This window comes from Chenopodium quinoa, unplaced genomic scaffold, assembly GCF_001683475.1.
Source record: "Chenopodium quinoa cultivar QQ74 unplaced genomic scaffold, ASM168347v1, whole genome shotgun sequence".
Taxonomy (NCBI): domain Eukaryota; kingdom Viridiplantae; phylum Streptophyta; class Magnoliopsida; order Caryophyllales; family Amaranthaceae; genus Chenopodium; species Chenopodium quinoa.
Genome location: NW_018743032.1, coordinates 1,202,511 through 1,223,826, shown reverse-complemented (window position 1 = coordinate 1,223,826; position 21,316 = coordinate 1,202,511). Strand labels below are relative to the sequence as shown.

Here is a 21,316-nt window from a genome sequence, read left to right as displayed (position 1 = left end):
GACTTCAGTCTCATTACCGGACTGGAGTTTAACTTCTGAGGCGCTGTCGTTCGATAGCGGGATTGACGTCTTTTCTCCTGAGGTCGAGGAGCCATTGGGTCCGATTGCTATTCGGGCTCGTGTTGAGGTAGAGTCGACTCAGTTCAGTTCTAAGGGGATTCGCCGCTCGACTCTAGCAGCGGCTTTTGATGATGGTGCGACTACCCGAGAGCAGCGGGTGCGCATCTTTGCGCTATCTTACTGCCAGGGACGTTCTCCCCTGACAAGGGTAGTAGGGCGCTGCTTTACTACCTTCCTGTCGTCCGTGATCTTCACCGAATCGGGACTTACGACTAGGCCAGCTTGGCCTATGCTGATTTCATTCGAGCGTTGCGGGACTCGTGTCGGCACTGGTCCTTTGCAGGAAACATTGCTCTATCTGGCTTTTGTAGGGCCGTAGAGGTATACATTATTCCCTATAAAGTTTAGCCCTACATTTAAGTTAGCACTTGCTGATACTTGCCTTTTTGTAGATCTGGTTCTACGAGTACTTCCCCTCAGCTGCGCCGGAGAGACCGTCGCTGCGCAGGCATACAGTTAGTGCTTCCTGGGGCAGCCGCCGTGTGGGGATGTCCACTGCCTATGTCCGAGATTGGATCATCTCGGTATGATTCATTTCTTATTTGACATTTTGTGATGTCTTAGATAGATTCTTGCCTGATTGACGTTCTTTGAAGGAGCCTGAGGTGTTGTACCGACCGTGGGTCGACTTGGCAGTCCCTGGGCTAGCCGCGCAGTATTCTGCTGAGCATCGCTATTTCTTGGGGACCTACGGAGCGACTGCGTATCTTGGAAAGAGGGTTGATATTCAGCATTCCTCAGATACCTTTGTCGTTCCTGCTCCTCCACCACGTCATATGTTTAATGCCGCGAGGTTGGTGAGCATGTCAGATGGAGCCGGTACCCCTTTGCGATCTTACACAATCCCTGGGCGATGCTATGGGGAGGAGCTACTGCCATTGTTTGCTCCAGTTCCTATACCTGCTGAGGATGTGGCGGTATGATTTTCAGCTTTTACCTTCCGTTAAGTAGCCCCCAAGTGATGCTTTACTGATTTTGTTTTGCCTTGTTAGGATGATCCTACTGAGTTCGTGCCACCCCGTATGTCTATCCACTATCAGGGGACATATGGGCCGATTCAGGAGATGAATCCTCCTGCTCTTTAGGGCGAGCACTTTGTGGAGCGGTCGATTCCTCGTCACCAGACTCGGGTAAGCTTGTTTATCTGCAACTTTTGTCCATATATGTTATGCATGTCTACAGACTTATTTCTTTGACAGTTCTTACGCGAGGTGGTCTCGGCGATGGCACGATGCATAGATGCCTTCTGTAGCTAGCTCGTCCGAATAAGGAACGTGGCTACCTGTCGTTGAGACGACGCCATTCAGGCGGTAGCTTCCCTTCTTATGTTTTAGTATTACCGCTTCTACTTTGAATGTTTATGATCTTAATTTCTTTTGCAGGGTTAGCCCATTCCTTCTCATACCCGCACGAGACCTGAGGTGCGGAGGGATCCAGCGAGGTCTAGCTCGAGACGTCGCCGCACTGGTTCGGGAGGTCGGGGCGGTCGTTCTGAGGCTGCTCGTACCGAGGCGGTAGAGGGCTCGAGCTCTTCATCTGTGGGTGCACATGCTGCGCCGATAGGCCAAGGAGAGGCTACCACGGCTCTTAGAGGTGGTGGGATGTACGAGGTCAGCTCGTCATCGCAGCAGCCTTCGCAGCCTCAGCCTCAGGTTGATCTTTGGTGGACGGGTCATGTGCTGAGTTTTCCTCCTCCCGAGGAAACTGGAGCTGGAGCTAGAGCTGGTGGAGAGGTTACTCCTCGTACGGCGCAGTTTTATGAGATGATGGGTGTACGTCCCCCAGCGCCGTAGCTTATTCCTGTGCTTTTTATTTTTTTTTTTATTTTGACTTTGTATAGAACTTTGCCTTTTAATTAGACTCATTATTTAGACATGTTTTGTATATACATACTATTACGAGTTTATTCTTTACTTTTCATGTTTTTTTCATTTTTTATTGTTGTTATGTGCATGTTTGTGTGTGCAAGGAAATGTGAAAAATAATTTTGCGCAAAAATTCCGTCATTTTTATTATTGATGGAGGGTATCTGACTTTCTCCCCCAAAAAAGAAAAAAATGAAAAATAAAAGTCAAATAAAATATTGGATTTATAAAACTTGGAAGTTAGTCTAAATAAAATCAGAAAAATAATATAATTAATATAATAGCTATATTAATTAAGAGGGAGGAATAAATGAATTTTTAGAAAAAGATAAGGAAACCGTAAAGTCACTAGCAGACTCGAATCAAGTTGAAAACGCGGTTTTTTAGAAAGCGCATACGATGACACATATTAGCGCCAGCTCGCGCCTTTTGTTTTGGTGTAGCGCTAGGCGCTACACTTAGTGTTTGGCGCCAGACTCTGGCGTTAGGCGCCAATAGTTGGCGTCTGGCACTAATAAGCGCTGACTCCGAATCCTTCTTGGATTGAAACTGCTCCGATTTTGTGCATAAATAGCCCCCTGCCCGGCTGATTTCCTTCATAATTTCAGCAAATAAAATATTTCTTAGCTGTTAGAAAAATAACATCATGTCTCGTGTCTCCAAATGTTTTACCAACTACACTGATGAATGGTGTCGGTCTCTTAATGCCAAAGAGAGAAAAGAATTAAATGTGTTTCACTTGGGGGGTATTTATGGTGTCAAAGGGGTAGATCTTGATTCAGATTTAATTCATACCGCTCTAGAATATTGGGATGTAGATACTCATTGCTTTAGAATAGGGTATGATGAAATTAGCCCTTTGCCGGAAAATTATGGTGTTATTTTAGGTTTCCCTGCACTAGATCTTGTAGTAATCCCTAGAATAAATGTATATTATTATAAGGATTTTGAACGCTTCTTTAATTTAAAATATAGAGATCTATCAAAAATAATAGATGGTTGCGTAGTTAATTTGAAAGAATTTGCTCGCCATCATTTTGATAGACCTTATTCTGAATCTTTCCATGTGTATAGAAGAAGGGCTTTCCTGTTTTTCATGCTTGGGTGAAAGGATCGAGTTCAAAACACCTATAATGCCTAAGAAGAAGAGTGCTGCAAAAGATAAAGGAAAAAGGAAAGCTGACACCACATAAAAGAAACTTGGGTAGAAAAGAAGCAAGGAGTCCTAGCCGAAGGGGAAACTATCTACTCCAAGATTGAATGTAGGTCCTCTAAAGGATGCCTACTAGCAAAGGTTATGGATGAGGAAGAGGAAGCAGAAAAGAATTGGAAAAGGGCTAAGAAAGAAAAAGAAGATTAAGAGCATTGCTTAATTTGCAATTATTAGACTTAGTTTTTTTTTTTTATTTAAAGTTAATTTATTTAAGCTTTATTTAAATTCCATCAATAATGTAATTTATTTTATTAATGAAATTTCATCTTTTTGATAAAATTATTGATAAGTGACTTTTATGTAACTTTTAGGGTGTTTATTGAGTCGTTTTCCGGCTTATTTTCCAATAATTTAACCCTATTTATCCTTTATTTCAATTATTCGCTTATTCTCGCATTTTATCTTTATTTTGAGTATTTTTGCATTTTTATTAGTTTTTAGATTATTTTTGTAGTTTTAGTTAATAATTTCCCACTTCTCTCATTTTATTTATTTTCTTTTAGTTTTTAGTTTGTTTTATTTTATTTTATTTTATTTCATTTTATTTTATTATTTCTTTAGTTTTAGCATTTTATTTTTCTTTTTTTATCTTGTTTTATTTTATTTTATTTTATTTTAGTTTTTGTCCTTATTTCTCTCGATTTTCTTGGTTTGTGTAGGATTGTGCTCAGAGGTCCAAGGTTCGAGGTTCAATATTCGTGTCTCAAGTTTTGAGTCATAAATGGAGTCTCGAATTCAATATCAAACACGATTCCCCTGCTCCCATAAACCGCAACCAGCACCACCTACACCCAGCCACACCGCCCTGAATCACCGTCACAATCAACCACCGAAACCACCGTCCACCAAAAACCGTATCAACCAATACCAACCCAGCCGCAGCGAACCACCTCACCTCAAATACACCAAGCAGCAGCACAACTGCTCTCACCACCTCACACAACCACAACTAGACCCCCACACGTAGCAGCCGCAACAGCGCACACTAGCAGCAACTCATCACCTTGCCTCCTTCACCCACAATCAACCACCGCACCAATTTACAGCCACCACCAACCTCCAATCACAGCCGCTTCCAACCACCGTTAGCCACCAACAAAAGCCGACACAGCAGCGGCCAAAAATCGCAGCAACCCATGTCCAATTACACTCTCACCACCCACCAATCAGAGAAGCCGCTTCAATCGAACCTCCAAATTCGCCCATACCAGACCACCGCGGCCGCGCAGCCCTGTCAGAAAGCGCGCAATTGGAATCCAAAATCATAGTCGAGGCAGTAGCTTTGCGCGACTTGTTGTGCGACTTCTGTGCGGGCGCGCAATTGTGGTTCAATCACGAGCTTTTCACGTGATTTTTAATGAAAATTGGACGGCCACGATAGATGATGATGATGTTGATTTGCGGTGGTGATTATGATGATTTTTCTTTGCTGGTGATGAAAATTGGACGGCCAAATTCGAAATAGAAGAGGAAAGGAGGTCTGATGTTTTCGTGGGTTTGGGTGGGAATTTTGGGGATTTTCGGATTTCTTTTTTTCCTTTTCATTTTCTTTTATTTTATTTTATTGTAAGTTTTGTTTTTATTGGTTTTTAGTTTAGTTTTTTTAATTTTTTTATCTAGTTTTATTTCTTTTTAGTTTCTTTCTTTTATTTTATTTTTTTATTGAACTTGTATTATAAATACCCCTTTGGGGTTATTTTCTCATGACTATCAATCAACATTTTATTTTTAGATAGTTTTAGATTAGTTAAGCCTATATTTTCTCTCTCTTAGGGTTAGTTTAGGAGTAGTGTAGAGAGAGAAAGCTTGGATTTTCATGGAGTTTTTGAGAGGTTAAAGAAGCAACTTTGTGGAATTTCTTCTCATCTATTCAATGAGCATTTTCTTACTTTCTCTCATCTTTATTTCTTGCTTAATTCTTAGTTTTATGCTTTTTTATTTATTTATTTGAGTAGATTAATTAGTTTATTTGTTTAATCTTGTTTTTTTTCTTATTTTAGCTTATTTTCTATGTCTTTCTTCATTATGTTAGGTTAGATTTTGTTCTAGGGAATTGGATGAAGGTTATATTAATGAATTGAATGATTGTTTGTGATTAGTATGGAATTGTTTCTTGATTACTGTGTATGGATGATGCTTTTATGGATTAGAATCTTTCTAGCTAATTGATTCTATGTTCTTAATTGTGCTTTGAATCGATTGTGAGAGAGTGAGTTGGTTGAGAGCCCTAAATTCTTCCATACCTTTGTTAGGCTAGTTTCACGAGAGTGAATTAGTTTAGTAGGATAATTAACATGCTTAATTGTGAGAGAGTGAGTTAAATGTGTTGATTATTCCTAATCAAGGTCATTTTCATCTAATTGTATGATGTTATTGAATGTATTGATGTGATTGGATTCCACTTTCCCTAGTTTTAGTTATTTGTTCTTAGTTGTGTTTAGTTGAACCTCTCTCTATCTCACAAGCTTTCCTAGTAGTCTAATTAGCACAAATTGATACACTTAGTCCTTTTGGGTTTGACCCTTTACTTGCCACTAACTAGTTTAGTGTTAGTTTAGGTATTATAAATTTCTAATTTGGTTAGGGTTAGTAGTCCCAACGACCTACTTCCACCCGCGATCAAATTTTGGCGCCGGTGCCGGGGACTAAGGCGTTCATTAGTTTGTGTTGATTATATTAGCTAGGTTCTTGTATATAATTTGATTTTTGTTTGCTTTTCTTTGTTCTTTGTATTAAATTGGCATGCTTATCTTTTCCTCAATTTGATGGTGAACCCTTCAATGCTTACTTAGAAAGACCAGATTGTTTTCTTAGTCACCATGGGTGTTCTCTTAATGATGCTTGTGGTATAGCTTATTGGGGCATGAATGAGTATACTAGGGGAATGGTTGAGGACATGAATAATGGTAGATTTTGTCATTTGTCTATGCATGATGCTTGGGATTTCTTTACATGGTTTGCTAAGGATTCTTTTGATAGAGAATCTCACGTTTCTTGTTTTGATTCTCAATGTCAAGATTCTTTTAATTTTTGCATGAATTCTCTTGATACTTCTTATGTGCCTTGTGATTATACAAGTATGAAAATTGACACATTTCCCCCTTATACTCATTTTGATGAGGTTTGTGATAATTTTGATGATGTGCAATTTGACTTTGATCATGAACCTCAACCCAATAACATTGATGCCCAAATTCTTTCTCAAATGCAATATCTCAACCAACAACTCCAAAAGCTTCAAGAGGAACAAAAATTGAGAGAAGTGAGGCTTGCCCAAGTAATGAGTGCTTTGGTTGATGTAAATGGATGTGAGGCACCTCTTTTGGAGTGTGAGAGTGTTTTTGAGAATGATGTAGGGCAAGGGTGTGAAGGTGAGGGGAGATTTTCTTGTGATGAGAGGATTTTTGAGGATTTTGATCCCTTTCCTTCCCCATTTGGGCTTGAATGCCATCCTTCCCCTTATTCACCTCCTTTGAGAGCTTCCCTTGGTGAGGATGTGAGTGATCCATCTTCATGTTTGAATGAGGGAGTTCATGAGGAAAATAATGGTGAGTTTGAGAAATCAAGAGAGATTGAGAGTCCCTTGAGTGTTGGTGGAAGAGTTATGAATGAAGAAAATGTCGATTTTGAGGTTTCCAACCCCCTTCCCCATCTTGATGAGTCTACCTTGCATGTTAGTGACCCTTCTATCCATGAGTCTTTGGATTCATTTGTGGTTATGGCTAGTATGTTCATTGAAGGTGTAACAAATCATTATAGCCTCTTGAGAGAGTTCATTGGCAATGCTTCATGGGAAAAGGATAAGTTTGAGAGAAACCTTTATCCTTTTATGCATGGTTTAGAGACTCTAGGCTTTGAGGATCTTGAGGGAGTTGCTGTTCATCGTTTGATAGAGAGGAGGATGAGGTTGTTTCGATTGGAGAGTTTTGTTTGAGGGAGATGTGAGTCATGAGTGTTCTTTTGAGGATTATATGATTGATTTTCATGCCCTCATTGGTGATGTGAGGCTTTGTGAGACCATTGTTTCTCCTCCCCTTCCTCAAGTCCCTTTCTCAAGGAAATTTGACCACATCTCCTACTATCCCATGTTCCTCCCTTATTTTGTCAAAAAGCCTATTGAGGACCATCTCTTGTTTGATGAGACTTTTCCTTTTCATCCTCCTATTATTGAGGAAATGGGTGAGTGTGCCACCCAAAAAGATTTTGAGGAGGTTTTGCCATTTTATTCTTTTCCTTCTTTTTCTTCTTCTTTCTCTTCTTATTTTCTTGATTTTTCTTTTCATTTTTCTTCTTTCTTTTGGCATCTTCCTCCTCACTTACGTGCAATAATCTTGTTGCACGTCCTCCTCCCGTCATTTGCCTACTTGTTATCATATGAAATGTGTAGTAGTGCATTTGATAAGCTCTTGCGTTCGTTGCAATATTATTTAGTAGAGCGGTCTCGCTTGGACGTTAAACAAGCCTTTCTCGGGAAGTAACCCGAGGTTTTTATTGCTTTCATTTTCTTTTCTTTTTAGATTAGATTTTCTCTCATGGAAATGTTTGTGTGCCCCTTTCTAGGTACATAACTTGAAATAGACTTATGCATTGGTTTGGATCAAGAATCAAAGAAGTTTGATGCCTATTTTTTCTAGCATATGGAAATTAAGATTCAATTTAAGAGGAAATCGGCTTTGAAAGGTTAAATTGGTTCATTTGCGGGTAATTACACCCACCAATGTCCAGTAATATCTTTCCTAGCTCTTTCTCTAATGGTTGGTGACTCGTTGGACTTGTGTTGGTTTGTTGGATTGATTTCTTTCTTTTCCCCTCCCATGGATTATTTGGTTTATATTTGAGTATATTGTCTCATTCAAGCTTGGGGGAGGGTATTCTATCATGTTTGGTGGGATGTTGATTCATTTATGCCATGCCCTTGAGTATATGCATTTCCATGTCTTTTCTTATATTTTGAAAAATCCAAAAGATTTTTGTTTACTTTCAAGGTAATTTTGGCAAAATGTGTTTTGTTTGTTCTTATTTGGACATTTTGTTTTGGGACTTGAATCCTTGAATGTTTTTCTTCCTATGTGGTAAATGTATGCACGGTTTGAGAGTTTTATTGGTTGACTCTAGGATACTATAAACTAAGGTAGTCGGGTTAAGAACTTTTAGGGGTCCATGAAGCCTTACTTCACGGGAATGTGGTAAGATGGAGTTGCTTTCTATAGTTGATTTGAAACCCTTAGTTGGTATTTGTTTGGTTATAATCCCTTGTGAGCTTCATTTGTTCTAGCCTTCATCACCTTGTTGAGCGGCTATTTAGGATCCTTGACTATGCATGTCTTAATCCTTGTTTTGACCTCCAGCTCCCAAGATCGTGACCGAGCCACTCTAGGGGAGGAAAAGGGCACCTTTTCTCATTTTTCTTTATCTACTTTTTATTTTGTTACAAATTTGATTTTTTATTTTGCATCAACCTACTTATTAACCAATTTGAGCCTAATGTTTCCCGCTCTTGTTTAAATCGCGTTACAAACCCAATGGCCTATGTTTACCAACCCTTTTAGTTAGTGAAGCATTGGCATGTGAGGTTTGAGTTTTGAGAGTGTTGATCATGAGCAAGAAAACTTTGTGAATTGGTTTAAGTAAGGTATTGAAAATTGAGCTTGAAAAGAAAATGCAAAAAAGTTTGAGAAGAAAGATGCAATTCAAGAAAATCAAAGGAAGTTTCAAGAAAAGGCCGTCCATAGTTAAAAAAAAGGCAAGGACATCAAATAAGAGCTAAAAAAAATATATTAAAAAGAAACAAAAAAACACAAAAATATTTTAGTTTGGTTTCGTTTTCTTCCCTAGTTTAAGCATTGAAGACAATGCTTCGTTCAAGCTTGGGGGGGGGGGAGCGTTACTTCGTTTTTGGTATATATTGTGTTACTGTTGAATAAGCTTGGGGTGATGGCATTTTTGGTATTTTTGTTTGATATTTTGTGACTTCTTGAGTTTTTTTTTTTAGAGTAGGTCACTCTTTTTCTTCACTTAGGAAATATCACCAAAATTTTCAAATTTTTACCCCGCCTTAACCCTTAGCCTTACGTTACAACCCAATAAAAGACCGTTAGACTTTAGTGGGGTTAGGTCAAAGAACGGTGGAGGGAGATAGACTTCAAACCTATGGAGAGTGTATGCATAGTTGAGATGTCGGGATTACCTTGTCAAAGTTTTTCATTTCATTATCTTTTTCCGGTTCCTTCGTGGAATCATGAGAAGCTAGCTTAAGGGTTGATTTGAAGCTAGTGGAGGACGCGGCTCGATCGGTTGGGGCTAGGGTGGATTGAGTCCTCATTAGTTCTTTATGCTTAGCATATGTTATGTTTCAATCAACCATTTATCTACTTAGAAATATTTGCATTCATTGGTGTTTGTTCCTATCTCTTGTCCAAATATGAATTTGTGTTTTCTTTCTCTTTTTATGTTTATTTTTCTTTTCTATTTATTGCCTTACCTTGGTTTTTATTTAGAGTTGTGGGTTAAACTCTTAGGACACCCTCACGAGAGCATACTCGTCCTCTAGGGCGATCTAGGGGTTTAAAGGGCTTGTCTTTAGTTGCAAAATTGACCGTGATTCCTACGAAAGTGAGTTAGTGTACATTCTTGTCTCCTTTAGTGTTCTATCTTTGCTTGAATAAATCATTCTCCTTCTCCCGTGTTTCATGTTAATTTGCTCGAGGACGAGCAAAAGGTTAGCTTGGGGGAGTTTGATAAGTGACTTTTATGTCACTTTTAGGGTGTTTATTTAGTCGTTTTCCGGTCTATTTTCTAATAATTTAACCCTATTTATCCTTTATTTTTATTATTCACTTATTCTAACCTTTCATCTTTATTTTGAGTATTTTTGCATTTTTATTAGTTTTTAGTTAATTTTTGTAGTTTTAGTTAATAATTTCCCATTTCTCTCATTTTATTTATTTTCTTTTAGTTTTTAGTTTGTTTTATTTTATTTTATTTCATTTTATTTTATTTTATTATTTCTTTAGTTTTAGCATTTTATTTTTCTTTATTTATCTTGTTTTATTTTATTTTATTTTATTTTAGTTTTTGTGCCTATTTCTCTCGGTTTTCTTGGTTTGTGAAGGATTGTGCTCGGAGGTCCAAGGTTCGAGGTTCAATATTCGTGTCTCAAGTTTTGAGTCATAAATGGAGTCTCGAATTCAATATCAAACACGATTCCCCTGCTCCCATAAACCGCAACCCGCACCACCTACACCCAGCCACACCGCCCTGAACCACCGTCACAATCAACCACCCAAACCACCGTCCACCAAAACCCGTATCAACCAATACCAACCCAGCCGCAGCGAACCACCTCACCTCCAATACACCAAGCAGCAGCACAACTGCTCTCACCACCTCACATGACCACAACTAGACCCCCACACCTAGCAGGCGCAACAGCGCACACCAGTAGCAACTCATCACCTTGCCTCCTTCACCCACAATCAAGCACCGCACCAATTTATAGCCACCACCAACCTCCAATCACAGCCGCTTCTACCCACCGTTAGCCACCAATAAAAGCTGACACAACAGCGGCCAAAAATCGCAGCAACCCATGTCCAATTCCACTCTCACCACCCACCAATCAGAGAAGCCGCTTCAATCGAACCTCCAAATTCGCCCAATCCAGACCACCGCGGCCGCGCATTCCTGTCAGAAAGCGAGCAATTGGAATCCAAAATCATAGTCGAGGCAGTAGCTTTGCGCGACTTGTTGTGCAACTTCTGTGCCGGCGCGCAATTGTGGTTCAACCACGAGCTTTTCACGTGATTTTTAATGAAAATTGGACGGCCACAATAGATGATAATGATGTTGATTTGCGGTGGTGATTATGATGATTTTTCTTTGCTAGTGATGAAAGTTTGGAGCAGCCAAATTCGAAAGTGAAGATGAAAGGAGGTCTGATGTTTTCGTGGGTTTGGATGGGAATTTTGGGGATTTTAAGATTTCTTTTTTTCCTTTTCATTTTCTTTTATTTTATTTTATTGTAAGTTTTGTTTTTATTGGTTCTTAGTTTAGTTTTTTTTAATTGTTTTTTCTAGTTTTGTTTCTTTTTAGTTTCTTTCTTTTATTTTAGTTTTTTATTGAACTTGTATTATAAATACCCCTTTGGGGTTATTTTCTCATGACTATCAATCAACATTTTATTTTTAGATATTTTTATATTAGTTTAGCCTATATTTTCTCTCTCTTAGGGTTAGTTTAGGAGTAGTGTGAGAGAGAAAGCTTGGATTTCCATGGAGTTTTTGAGAGGTTGAAGAAGCAACTTTGTGGAACTTCTTCTCATCTATTCAATGAGCATTTTCTAACTTTCTCTCATCTTTATTTCTTGCTTAATTCTTAGTTTTATGCTTTTTTGTTTATTGATTTGAGTAGATTAATTAGTTTATTTGTTAATCTTGTTTTTATTTTTATTTTACCTTGTTTTCTATGTCTTTCTTCATTATGTTAGCTTAGGTTTTGTTCTAGGGAATTAGATGAAGGTTATATTAATGAATTGAATGATTGATTGTGATTAGTATGGAATTGTTTCTTGATTACTATGTATGGATGATGCTTTTATGGATTAGAATCTTTCTAGCTAATAGATTCTATGTTCCTAATTGTGCTTTCAATCGATTGTGCCAGAGTGAGTCGGTTGAGAGCCCTAAATTCTTCCATACCTTTGCTAGGCTAGTTGCACGAGAGTAAATTAGTTTAGTAGGATAATTAACATGCTTAATTGTGCGAGAGTGAGTTAAATGTGTTGATTGTTCCTAGTCAAGGTCGTTTTCATCTAATTGTATGATGTTATTGAATGTATTGATGTGATTGGATTCCACTTTCCCTAGTTTTAGTTATTTGTTCTTAGTTATGTTTAGTTGAACCTCTCTCTATCTCACAAGCTTTCCTAGTAGTCTAATTAGCAAAAATTGATACACTTAGTCCTTTTGGGTTCGACCCTTTACTTGCCACTAACTAGTTTAGTGTAAGTTTAGGTATTATAAATTTCTAATTTGGTTAGGGTTAGTAGTCCCAATGACCTACTTTCACCCGCGATCAATTATTCACTTTAAATTTATTTTATTAAAGCAATGAAAACCGAAGAATTAATTTTTCAGAAATTTTTTCGAGTACGGAAGTCGAAAATTTTCCGTAAAAGACCGAAATATTCCCAGACATTTAACTGTAAATTGGCGCCACAATTCTACGAATGGCGCCGGCTGCGGCAGTCTGGCGTTAGTCGTCTGGCGCTAACGTTCATCGGCTGGCGCCAGAATCTTTTCTGTGACGCCAATGTTCCGTCGATCTACTGTCGAAATTTTTATTAATTCTGGGATGCAAGATTTGAAAAAAAATTAAGTGGCCGCACCCGTAAAGGGTTGCCTACGTATCCTTTCTTAAGAAATCAGGCCAAATGTAGCTCTTTGAGTATCCTACTCAAGTAATTATGGGTAGTATTTCTTAAGTTGGTCAAGATTTGTCATGTTCGAGAACTCATTGCCATCCATGTCAGTTAATTTTGCTGCAACTCCTGACAGGATTGTTTTGACAATGTAGGGTCCAGACCAATTAGGTCTAAATTTTCCCCTTGGATCTAAACCATTTTATCTTAATGCTTTTAACACCAAGTCTCCTACTTTGATGTTTCTTGTCTTGACCTTCTTATTAAAATGCCTAGCCATACGAGTTTGCTAACACTGAGTGTGATGCAGAGCTTCTAGTCGTTTTTCATCGAGTAGAATTAACTCTTCATATCTTGCTCTAGTCCATTCAACTTTATCGATTTTTCTTTCTAACGCGATGCGTAGAGATGGAATCTCTAGTTCCACAGGTTCTACGGCATCCATTCCATAAACCAAGGAAAATGGCGTATTTCCTGTTGATGTGCGAATTGACGTGCGATAACCCCACAATGCGAAGTGAAGTTTGACAGGCCAATCCTTATAATTTTCTGTCATTTTCTCGATGATAGTCTTTAGATTTTTATTAGCTGTCTCGACTGCTCCATTTTCTTGAGGCATATAAGGGGAAGAATGATGATGTTGAATGCCATAATTTTGTAGCAATTCTTCACATTCGGCTTGAAAGTGAGTTCCATTGTCACTTATCATTTCATGTGGGACTCCGTATCGACAAATAATATTTCTCTCGATGAAGAGTGCTACATATTTTGCAGTGAGTTTAGCGTATGATTGTGCTTCAACTCACTTTGTGAAGTAATCAATTGCCACTAGGATATATTCGTGGCATCCTGTTCCTGGGGGAGTGATTTGCCGATGATGTCAATTCTCCATGTAGAGAACGACCATGGCGACGTGTAGGTGTAGAGCAAGGATGGAGGAACATGTTGTAAATTGGCATAGATTTGGCACTTAGGGCATCTTTTTACGTATTGATGGCAATCCCTATTCATTGTAGTCCAATAATATCCTTCTCGCATTATCTTTTGGACTAACATTTTGCCATTTATGTGAGTTCCGCAAATTCCTTCGTGGAATATCCTCATTAATCATTGGGCATCCTTTTTTCCTACACATAAGAGAGTTTGACCCTTGGGTACCCTTTTATGTAGCTCGTTGTCTATGAGTACATATTGGGAAGCCAAGAGTCTTAATGCTCGTTTTGCTCTTTTTTTTGGAAAATAGGGGGAAAATTTATTACCAAAAGATAAAAGGTTACAACTTACAAAGGAGCTAAGTTGAAACCAACCCAAACTACACAAGACCCTTAAGGGCCAAACAGCACCACCAAACAAACAATAAAACCTAAAGGCAGCAAGCAAACCAAGGCCACCTTCTAGGAAGCAAAACAAGCTGCCTACTCTAACTACACTAACTGTCACTGCATCCACCTTCCAGGAAGGGTGCTACAAAAACAGCAGCACAGACAGAGCAAATACAAACTAGACCAGAAAACAGCAAAACAAACCAGGCCAAGAAAACAAGAAAAGACCAAAGACAAAAATTAAGCGGTCAGAAACTTCTTGCTAGCTTCAGGACACCTGCAAGTGGTAATAAAAATGATATCTCTCACAACACTGGCAACAATTTTGCAGCTCCCTGTAAAAAGCACAGAATTCCATTGAGTCCAGATGCTATAGACAGTCTTAGTGAAAGCAACATGCAGCAATTGACTCTTAGTGCTAGACTTCCTGTAATACTTCTAAATCCAAGCAACTTCCTCATCAAATATCTGGGCAGGCTTAGAAATATGAAAAATGCTCAAGATTCTGCTCCAAATCAGTCTAGAAAAATAACAATCAAAGAACAAATGTTGCACATTCTCATTCTCTTTCAAGCAGAAAAAGCATTTAGGGTCACAAGAGATATGCCATTGCAATAACCTGTCCTTAGTGACAAGTCTATTCCATAAAGCCAACCAAAGTATAAAAATACTTTTAAGGGAAGCAAGATTATTTCAAACAACCCTTTTCCAAGTCTTCTTAGGAGCCTAAGGTCTAATAGCAGAATAGACTTTTTTTAATCTTCATTTTGTTGCCTTGAATAAAGCAATCCCATCCCCCTAGATCATTCACCACATCTCTACAACTCAGAATTTTCTTTAAGAACCAAGAGCATTTAGCAGGGATAGGGACAGTCCAGCTATCTTGATGTTTGAAATAGTAAATGTGAACCGATTTTACCCATAAATTATCAGCTTTATGAGCAATATCCCAAAGAAGCTTTGTGATAGCAGCTTTGTTCCACTTAGGGAGAGAAATTAGATTCCATCCACCATAAACTTTAGGAAGACAGACACTGTTCCTCACACTTAAGGACTTCCTAGCAGGAGCAGAAGAGCCAGTGCAGAGGAAACATCTGAACCTAGCTTCAATCTCCTTCATGATCTTCTTAGGCAAAATGAAAATTTGAGCCTAGTATGTCTGAATGCCAAAAAGAACACTCTTAATTAACTGAAGCCTCTCAGCATAAGAAAGGTGTCTAGCCATCCACCTTGTATTCTTGCAGTAACCTTTTCAACTAAAGACTTACACTGAGAAATAGTAAGCTTCTTAGAGGAAAGGGGCACACCAAGATACTTGAAGGGAATAGAGCCCTGAGAGACCCAAGAAGATCTCTAAGCTCAGTCTGAATATCAACAAAAACACCACCAAAATAGACTTCATTTTTATCAAGATTAGCAGAGAGACCTGAAGCTTTAGAAAACTTATAAAAGGCATGAAAAAGAAGCTTAACAGACTCACTGTCAGCTCTAGAAAACATAAGCAAATCATCAGCAAACATCATATGAGTTAGGCAAAGTTTTTCACATCTAGGGTGAAAATTCAAATCAGGGTTCAAGCTAAGCTCGTAGAGACATCTGGATAGGTATTCCATAACAATAGCAAAAAGAAAAGGGGACATAGGATCACCTTGTCTCAAACCTTTCTTTGCTTCAAATGGAGGGGCAGGCATACCATTGATGAGAATAGAGTATGAGACAGAAGTTACACATTTCCAGATCCAGGCAATAAAAATCTAAGGGAAGCTGAGCTCTTGAAGAACAGTCTTTAGAAAATCCCATTCAACTAAGTCATAAGCTTTCTTCAAATCCACCTTAATCATACATCTAGGGTTAATAAACTTGTGATTATATCCCTTAATAAGCCTAGTTGCAAGAAGAATGTTATCACCAATGTGCTTCCTAGGAATGAAGCCTGCTTGAGCATCATCAATGACCTCTCCAATAACAAGAGCAAGCCTAGTAGTAATAATCTTGGAAATGAGCTTATAAACAACAGTGAAACAAGCAATGGGCCTAAAGTCCTTGACATGAGAGGCATTGGGAACTTTAGGAACAAGAGTAATAGAAGTGCAATTCAATTGTTTTTGCAAAACCCCATTCTCAAAGCAATCAAGCACACTAGCATAAATATCATCTTTAACAACATTCCAAACTTTCTTAAAAAACAAAAAGTTAAAACCATCAATACCAGGGGCTTTTAAGTTGTCAATGCTCTTAAGAGCACTATCAATCTCAGAATGAGAAACAGGCTGAATAAGAAACCACTGAGCAGAAAAACTAAGCTGCTTACCTCTTCTCATAGTGACCAAATCAACAGCAGGGAGACAAGAAGCCTTAGTCCCTAAGCGAGACTTATAGAAATCAGGAATTTCAGTTGTAATAGCAGCAGGATCCTTGAGCAAAACCTGATTAGAATCAAAGATAGAATCTATCTTGTTCCTGCCTTGTCTAGTCTTCATCACATAAAAGAAATAGTGAGAATTTCCATCTCCAAGTGTAATCCAGTTAATTTTAGATTTCTGCTTGAAAATGCTTTCCTAAATATCAGTCTAATGCTTAACAACTGTAATAGCATCAGCTTCCTTAACATGGAGATCACTGTCATCTGGATTCTGAATAATCATGTTCTGAATGTCTAAAAGATCATTGTGAGCCTGATCAATCTTCTCAGAGACATTGCCAAAATGCTTGCAGTTAAGAGATTTGATACTAGCTTTAACAACTTTAAGCTTCTGCCAGATTCTAACATTGCCAGTATTCCAAAAATGGGAGACAATGTCTATGAAATCAGGGTGATCTGCAATATAGTTCATGAATCTAAAGGGCCTCCCCTTCCAGTAAGAGCAGAACAAATATCAATGAGTAAAGGACTATGATCAGACAAGGAAGGGGCAAGATAAACAGTCTCCACATGCCCATAAACATCAAGCCAACTTTCATTACCAAAAGCTCTATCAATCCTAATAAGAGTCCTAGGACTAGAATGAGCTTTATTTGACCAAGATTAAAAAGCCCCTTTACTCTTAATCTCAGTAAGATCTGGCTCATCAAAAAAATTCTGAAAATCTCTAGTTTCATACTCAGTAACATCATTTCCATGAGCCTATCTTGAGAGTGAAGAATAGAATTAAAATCTCCAACACATAACCAAGGAATCTGCTGCAAAGACATGTTTTTAATACCTTCCCAAAGAGGAAGCCTATAATGGATAGAGTGCATACCATATACAAAGCTGAGCTGAATCAGAGAAGATAAGTCTTTGTTACATACAATGAAATGAATGAACAGCTCATGGATTTGCACAATGTTCACAGTAACTCCATCAGCATTCCAGCCAACCCAAATCCTACCCTTAGGAGAGCAGCAATAGTTACAAACCCAAGTCCAGGAAGGGCCAAATTTCTTCTGAGCACCAATACTATTTTGTCAGCAAGCGGAGGGCATTCTCCTTTGGTGACGTAGTTGAGTATATCCGTGTACCACGGTGTAGACACCCACTTGTGTCTCCCCAAAACCAAACCCAGTGATGAGTACCTTTCACGTCGAATCATAATCGAATGAAGTGAAAGTGTGGAAAGTTTAGTGTTGCGGATAATTTTAATTTCTTTTCTCTTCTCTCTATTTTTTAAAACCTATTTTAAGAAAATAGCCAATCCAGTTTGGTTGGTCCATGATATGGTTCCAATAGTAGTGTAGTTGGATAGGGCTTGAAGAGAGCTTTCCAACGATATATTATAAGCCCAATTCCGATGAATAATGAGGAAGTTATGGCCAAAATACTAAACTGGGCCCGATTTGGTTTTTATATGCGGCCCAATGATCTACAGGAAGGCCTATTATTAATTATCATTCCTAAAGCTATTAGGATTTATTATAGTCTTCTAGAATATTCTAGAAGTTTATTTTAAATCCTAATGGAGTTAGGATTGATAATTATATTTTAAAGAGTTTGAAATTGAATAAAACTACTCCTTTTTAGAATCCTTGTTTTGTACGAAGTGGAATATATTAAGATTTTATTTTCGTGACGCATAATCTTTATCCAGATTTTAAATTGTTGGATAGATATTTAAATTATCTTTCCAGTGATATATTATAATATTAAATCCGATTTATAACGAAAAAGATAAGAATGAGACATGAAACTCTATCCAAAACTGACACCCTTCCACTATTTCGGACATATCTTTTTATCTAAAATATATTTTAATTTGATTGAAATTGGGTTGGAAAGTAGATTTCAAGAGCTTTCCAACGACATATTATATGACTTATTTAAACTTCTGGATCAAAAGATATGATAAAAAATAAATCCGCAAAAATTGCTTTCCAGCGCCTGGCGCCACGCCTAGCGTCTGACGCCAAAGTGTAGCGTCTGGCGCTAGAAACCAGCGTTTGGCGCCAGGCGCGTGTTTGACGCTGCGATCGAGTTTTATTCTCGTCGAAACTCTGATTTGTTTTTCTATCTTTTTGGCTGATTTTCTCTATGAATAGCCTCTTAAAATTCTGTTTTCAATCATCAATTCTCATCAATTCTTATTCTTTCTAATTCTCACCAACTCTCATCAAGATTCTCTTGATTACTCTCTCTCTCTCTCTCTTTTCTAAACTAGCTTTTTCACAAATATAAAAATTCCACATTCATTAGATTTAGAAATACCTAGCCATATTCGAAGTTGTCTTCGCCCTAGACGTGAAAGGTTTAATTTCGGAGGGTTTGGTCCCAAATCTCTCCTTCAATTATTTAATTTAATTGTTTTGATTATTATTTTCCTTGAAGGTACTAACGTGTGTATTTTGTTATTAGAAAGAGGTACGAGGCATCCAAGTAAGTACTTTAATGGTTTAATTGATATTATGATGTAGAAATCATGCTTAGATTGTTATTATGATTCCTAGTATCATGTCTAGGGTAACTTTAATATCAAGTATGATTTTTGTGATGCCTTTTATGTTCTTTTTAATATTTATTCATGTTAGTATCATGTTAGGGTTGAAGCTTTGATTTTTAGTGCTTAGTGACATGCTAAGGTTTGTTATTAATCTTGTTAGTATCATGCCTAGGATCTTGCTATTATTATTATTATTATTATTATTATTATTATTATTATTATTATTATTATTATTATTATTATTATTATTATTATTATTATTATTATTATTATTATTATATTATTATTATTATTATTATTATTATTATTATTATTATTATTATTATTTTTTATTATTATTATTATTATTATTATTATTATTATTATTATAATTTTTATTATTATTATTATTATTATTATTATTATTATTATTATTATCATGATTATTATTTTAATTATTTTATGATTATTATTATGTTGCTTGATATTTTTATTTTTATTGCTTGATCATGCCTTTTATGCATGTTTAAAGGAAATTTGTACTTGTAATCACGCTTAATAAGATAATTAATAATCTTGTTAGGGTTAATTTGATTATAATTCAAGTGATCGCCAATAATAGATTTATTTGTGCATTAATATTCAACCAACATAGATACACGGGTTTAGGGTAAACCTATTGATTGCATGTTAGTCAGAAAGCGCACATGAATACGATCAGAATAAAGTAGAGGCATATTATCAGGGCAGGTTCAATCTCTTTTAGGTTGGATTTGTACCTTCATCCCCGAACCTTATTTGGTTCAAGACCTTATGGAGTTGACGATCTCTTGGATCGTTAAGGGGTGTAACCTTCACCTCGTGAATGGTTTACAAGTTCCTAAAACTTGTTGGCGACTCTTTTGCTCTATCTTCTTTCCCTTTGGACACCACCGTACTTAAGTTTATGATAACATTGGGGTTCAAGTTTGGGGTAATGCTTTAAGTATTCCCTACACACGGCTCTTCTTCTTCTTCTTCGTCTTGGATTACTTCATCATCTTCTATAGCCTGAATATATGCTTGTTTGTGCATTTTTTCTATAGTTAGAGGCATTTGCTCGATATCCGTAGGAATCCTAACCATTCTAGTCTTGCCAAGGCGTCAGCAAATTGATTTTCTTCTCTAGGTAGATAGGTGTATTCTACCTTCTTACTTTCCAGATAGGTTTGGTAAGGGGCTAGACTTTTGCTCCTTACTTTCCACCTTTTGGAGATTTGATTGATGATTAATGAAGAGTCTACGAATATCCGTAACTTTTTTACTCCCAATGCCAAAGCTGTTTCAAGGCCTACCACGCATGCTTCGTGTTCAGCAGCGTTGTTGGTAACGTCGAAATCAAGCTTTATGGAGATTGGAACATTCTCTTCTTTAGGTGATACTAGTAAAACTCCAACGCCACATCCCTTTTGGTTTGAGGCTCAGTCGAAGTATAAGGTCCAAGTATCATCTTCAGTGACCATTAAGTCTTCATCTGGAAATTCATTGTCTTGTATTGGCGTCGAGTCTTCTATTGGAAAGTCCGCTAGAAAGTCTGACACATCAGATCCTTTGATAGCTTTTTGCGGCATAAACCTTACACCAAACTGGGCTAAATTGTCTATCCATCTCGATATGCGTCCATTGAGTGTAGATTTCTCGAATAGATACTTGAGTGGATCTAACTGAGAGACTACAAAGACTGTATGCACTAGCATGTAATGTCTTAACTTGGTTGTGGCCCACACCAAGGTGAGGCACAATTTCTCAAGTGGTGTATAACGTGCTTCATATTCGAGCATTTTCTTGCTTAGATAGTAGATTGCGTTTTCTTTGCCTTCTACTTCTTGTGCTAGCATAGCTCCCATTGTCTCTTTGGTAACTGTTAAGTACAACCAAAGAGGTATTCTGGGAAGTGCTGGTGCTAATACGAGAGGATTTGCGAGATATGCTTTGATCTTTTCAAAGGCTTTTTGACACTTGTCATCCCATATTACTGGTACATTCTTCTTAAGCCTTTTAAAGATTGGTTCACGTATCGTTGTTAATTTTGATATGAACCTACTTATGTATTGCAACCGGCCAATAAATCCTCGAATCTGCTTCTCAGTTTTGGGCGGTGGCATTGACATGATTTCTTTGACTTTGTTTAGGTCTATCTCTATTCCTCTAGATCTTATGACATAACTCAAAAGCTTGCCTGAGGTGACTCCAAAAGCACACTTAGATGGGTTCAACCTCATATTATATTTTCTTAGCCTTTCGAAAATTTTTCTTAAGGCTACTTGATGGCCTGGGCAGTCTTTTGATTTTACAATCATGTCGTCCACATACACTTCGACTTCTTTATGCATCATGTCATGGAGTAAGGCAGTCACTGCATGTTGTTAAGTACCACCCGCGTTTTTCAACCCGAATGGCATCACCGTGTAGTAGTAAGTGCCCCATGGTGTTATGAAGGTTATTTT

At 37.6% G+C, this 21,316-nt stretch overlaps 1 protein-coding gene across 1 annotated transcript; it reads right to left on the bottom strand.

Moving 5' to 3' along the window:
- Positions 1-14,741: 14,741 nt before the first annotated feature.
- On the bottom strand, positions 14,742-15,629 carry LOC110730428. Its single transcript, XM_021910233.1, has 3 exons — positions 15,207-15,629; positions 14,858-15,088; positions 14,742-14,756 (listed from the first exon to the last, which is right to left on the bottom strand). Exons 1-3 carry the CDS (start codon positions 15,627-15,629, stop codon positions 14,742-14,744), a joined length of 669 nt encoding a protein of 222 aa, XP_021765925.1.
- Positions 15,630-21,316: the final 5,687 nt, after the last annotated feature.

Bases quoted from the DNA above. Each gene is read 5' to 3' on its own strand.
- LOC110730428 (XM_021910233.1), bottom strand. From the start codon at position 15,629: ATGCCTGCCCCTCCATTTGAAGCAAAGAAAGGTTTGAGACAAGGTGAT. The intron at 15,089-15,206 runs GTAAGTCTTTAG...CAGACATACTAG, and splicing joins GAAGCTTACTATTTCTCAGT to GCTCAAATTTTCATTTTGCC.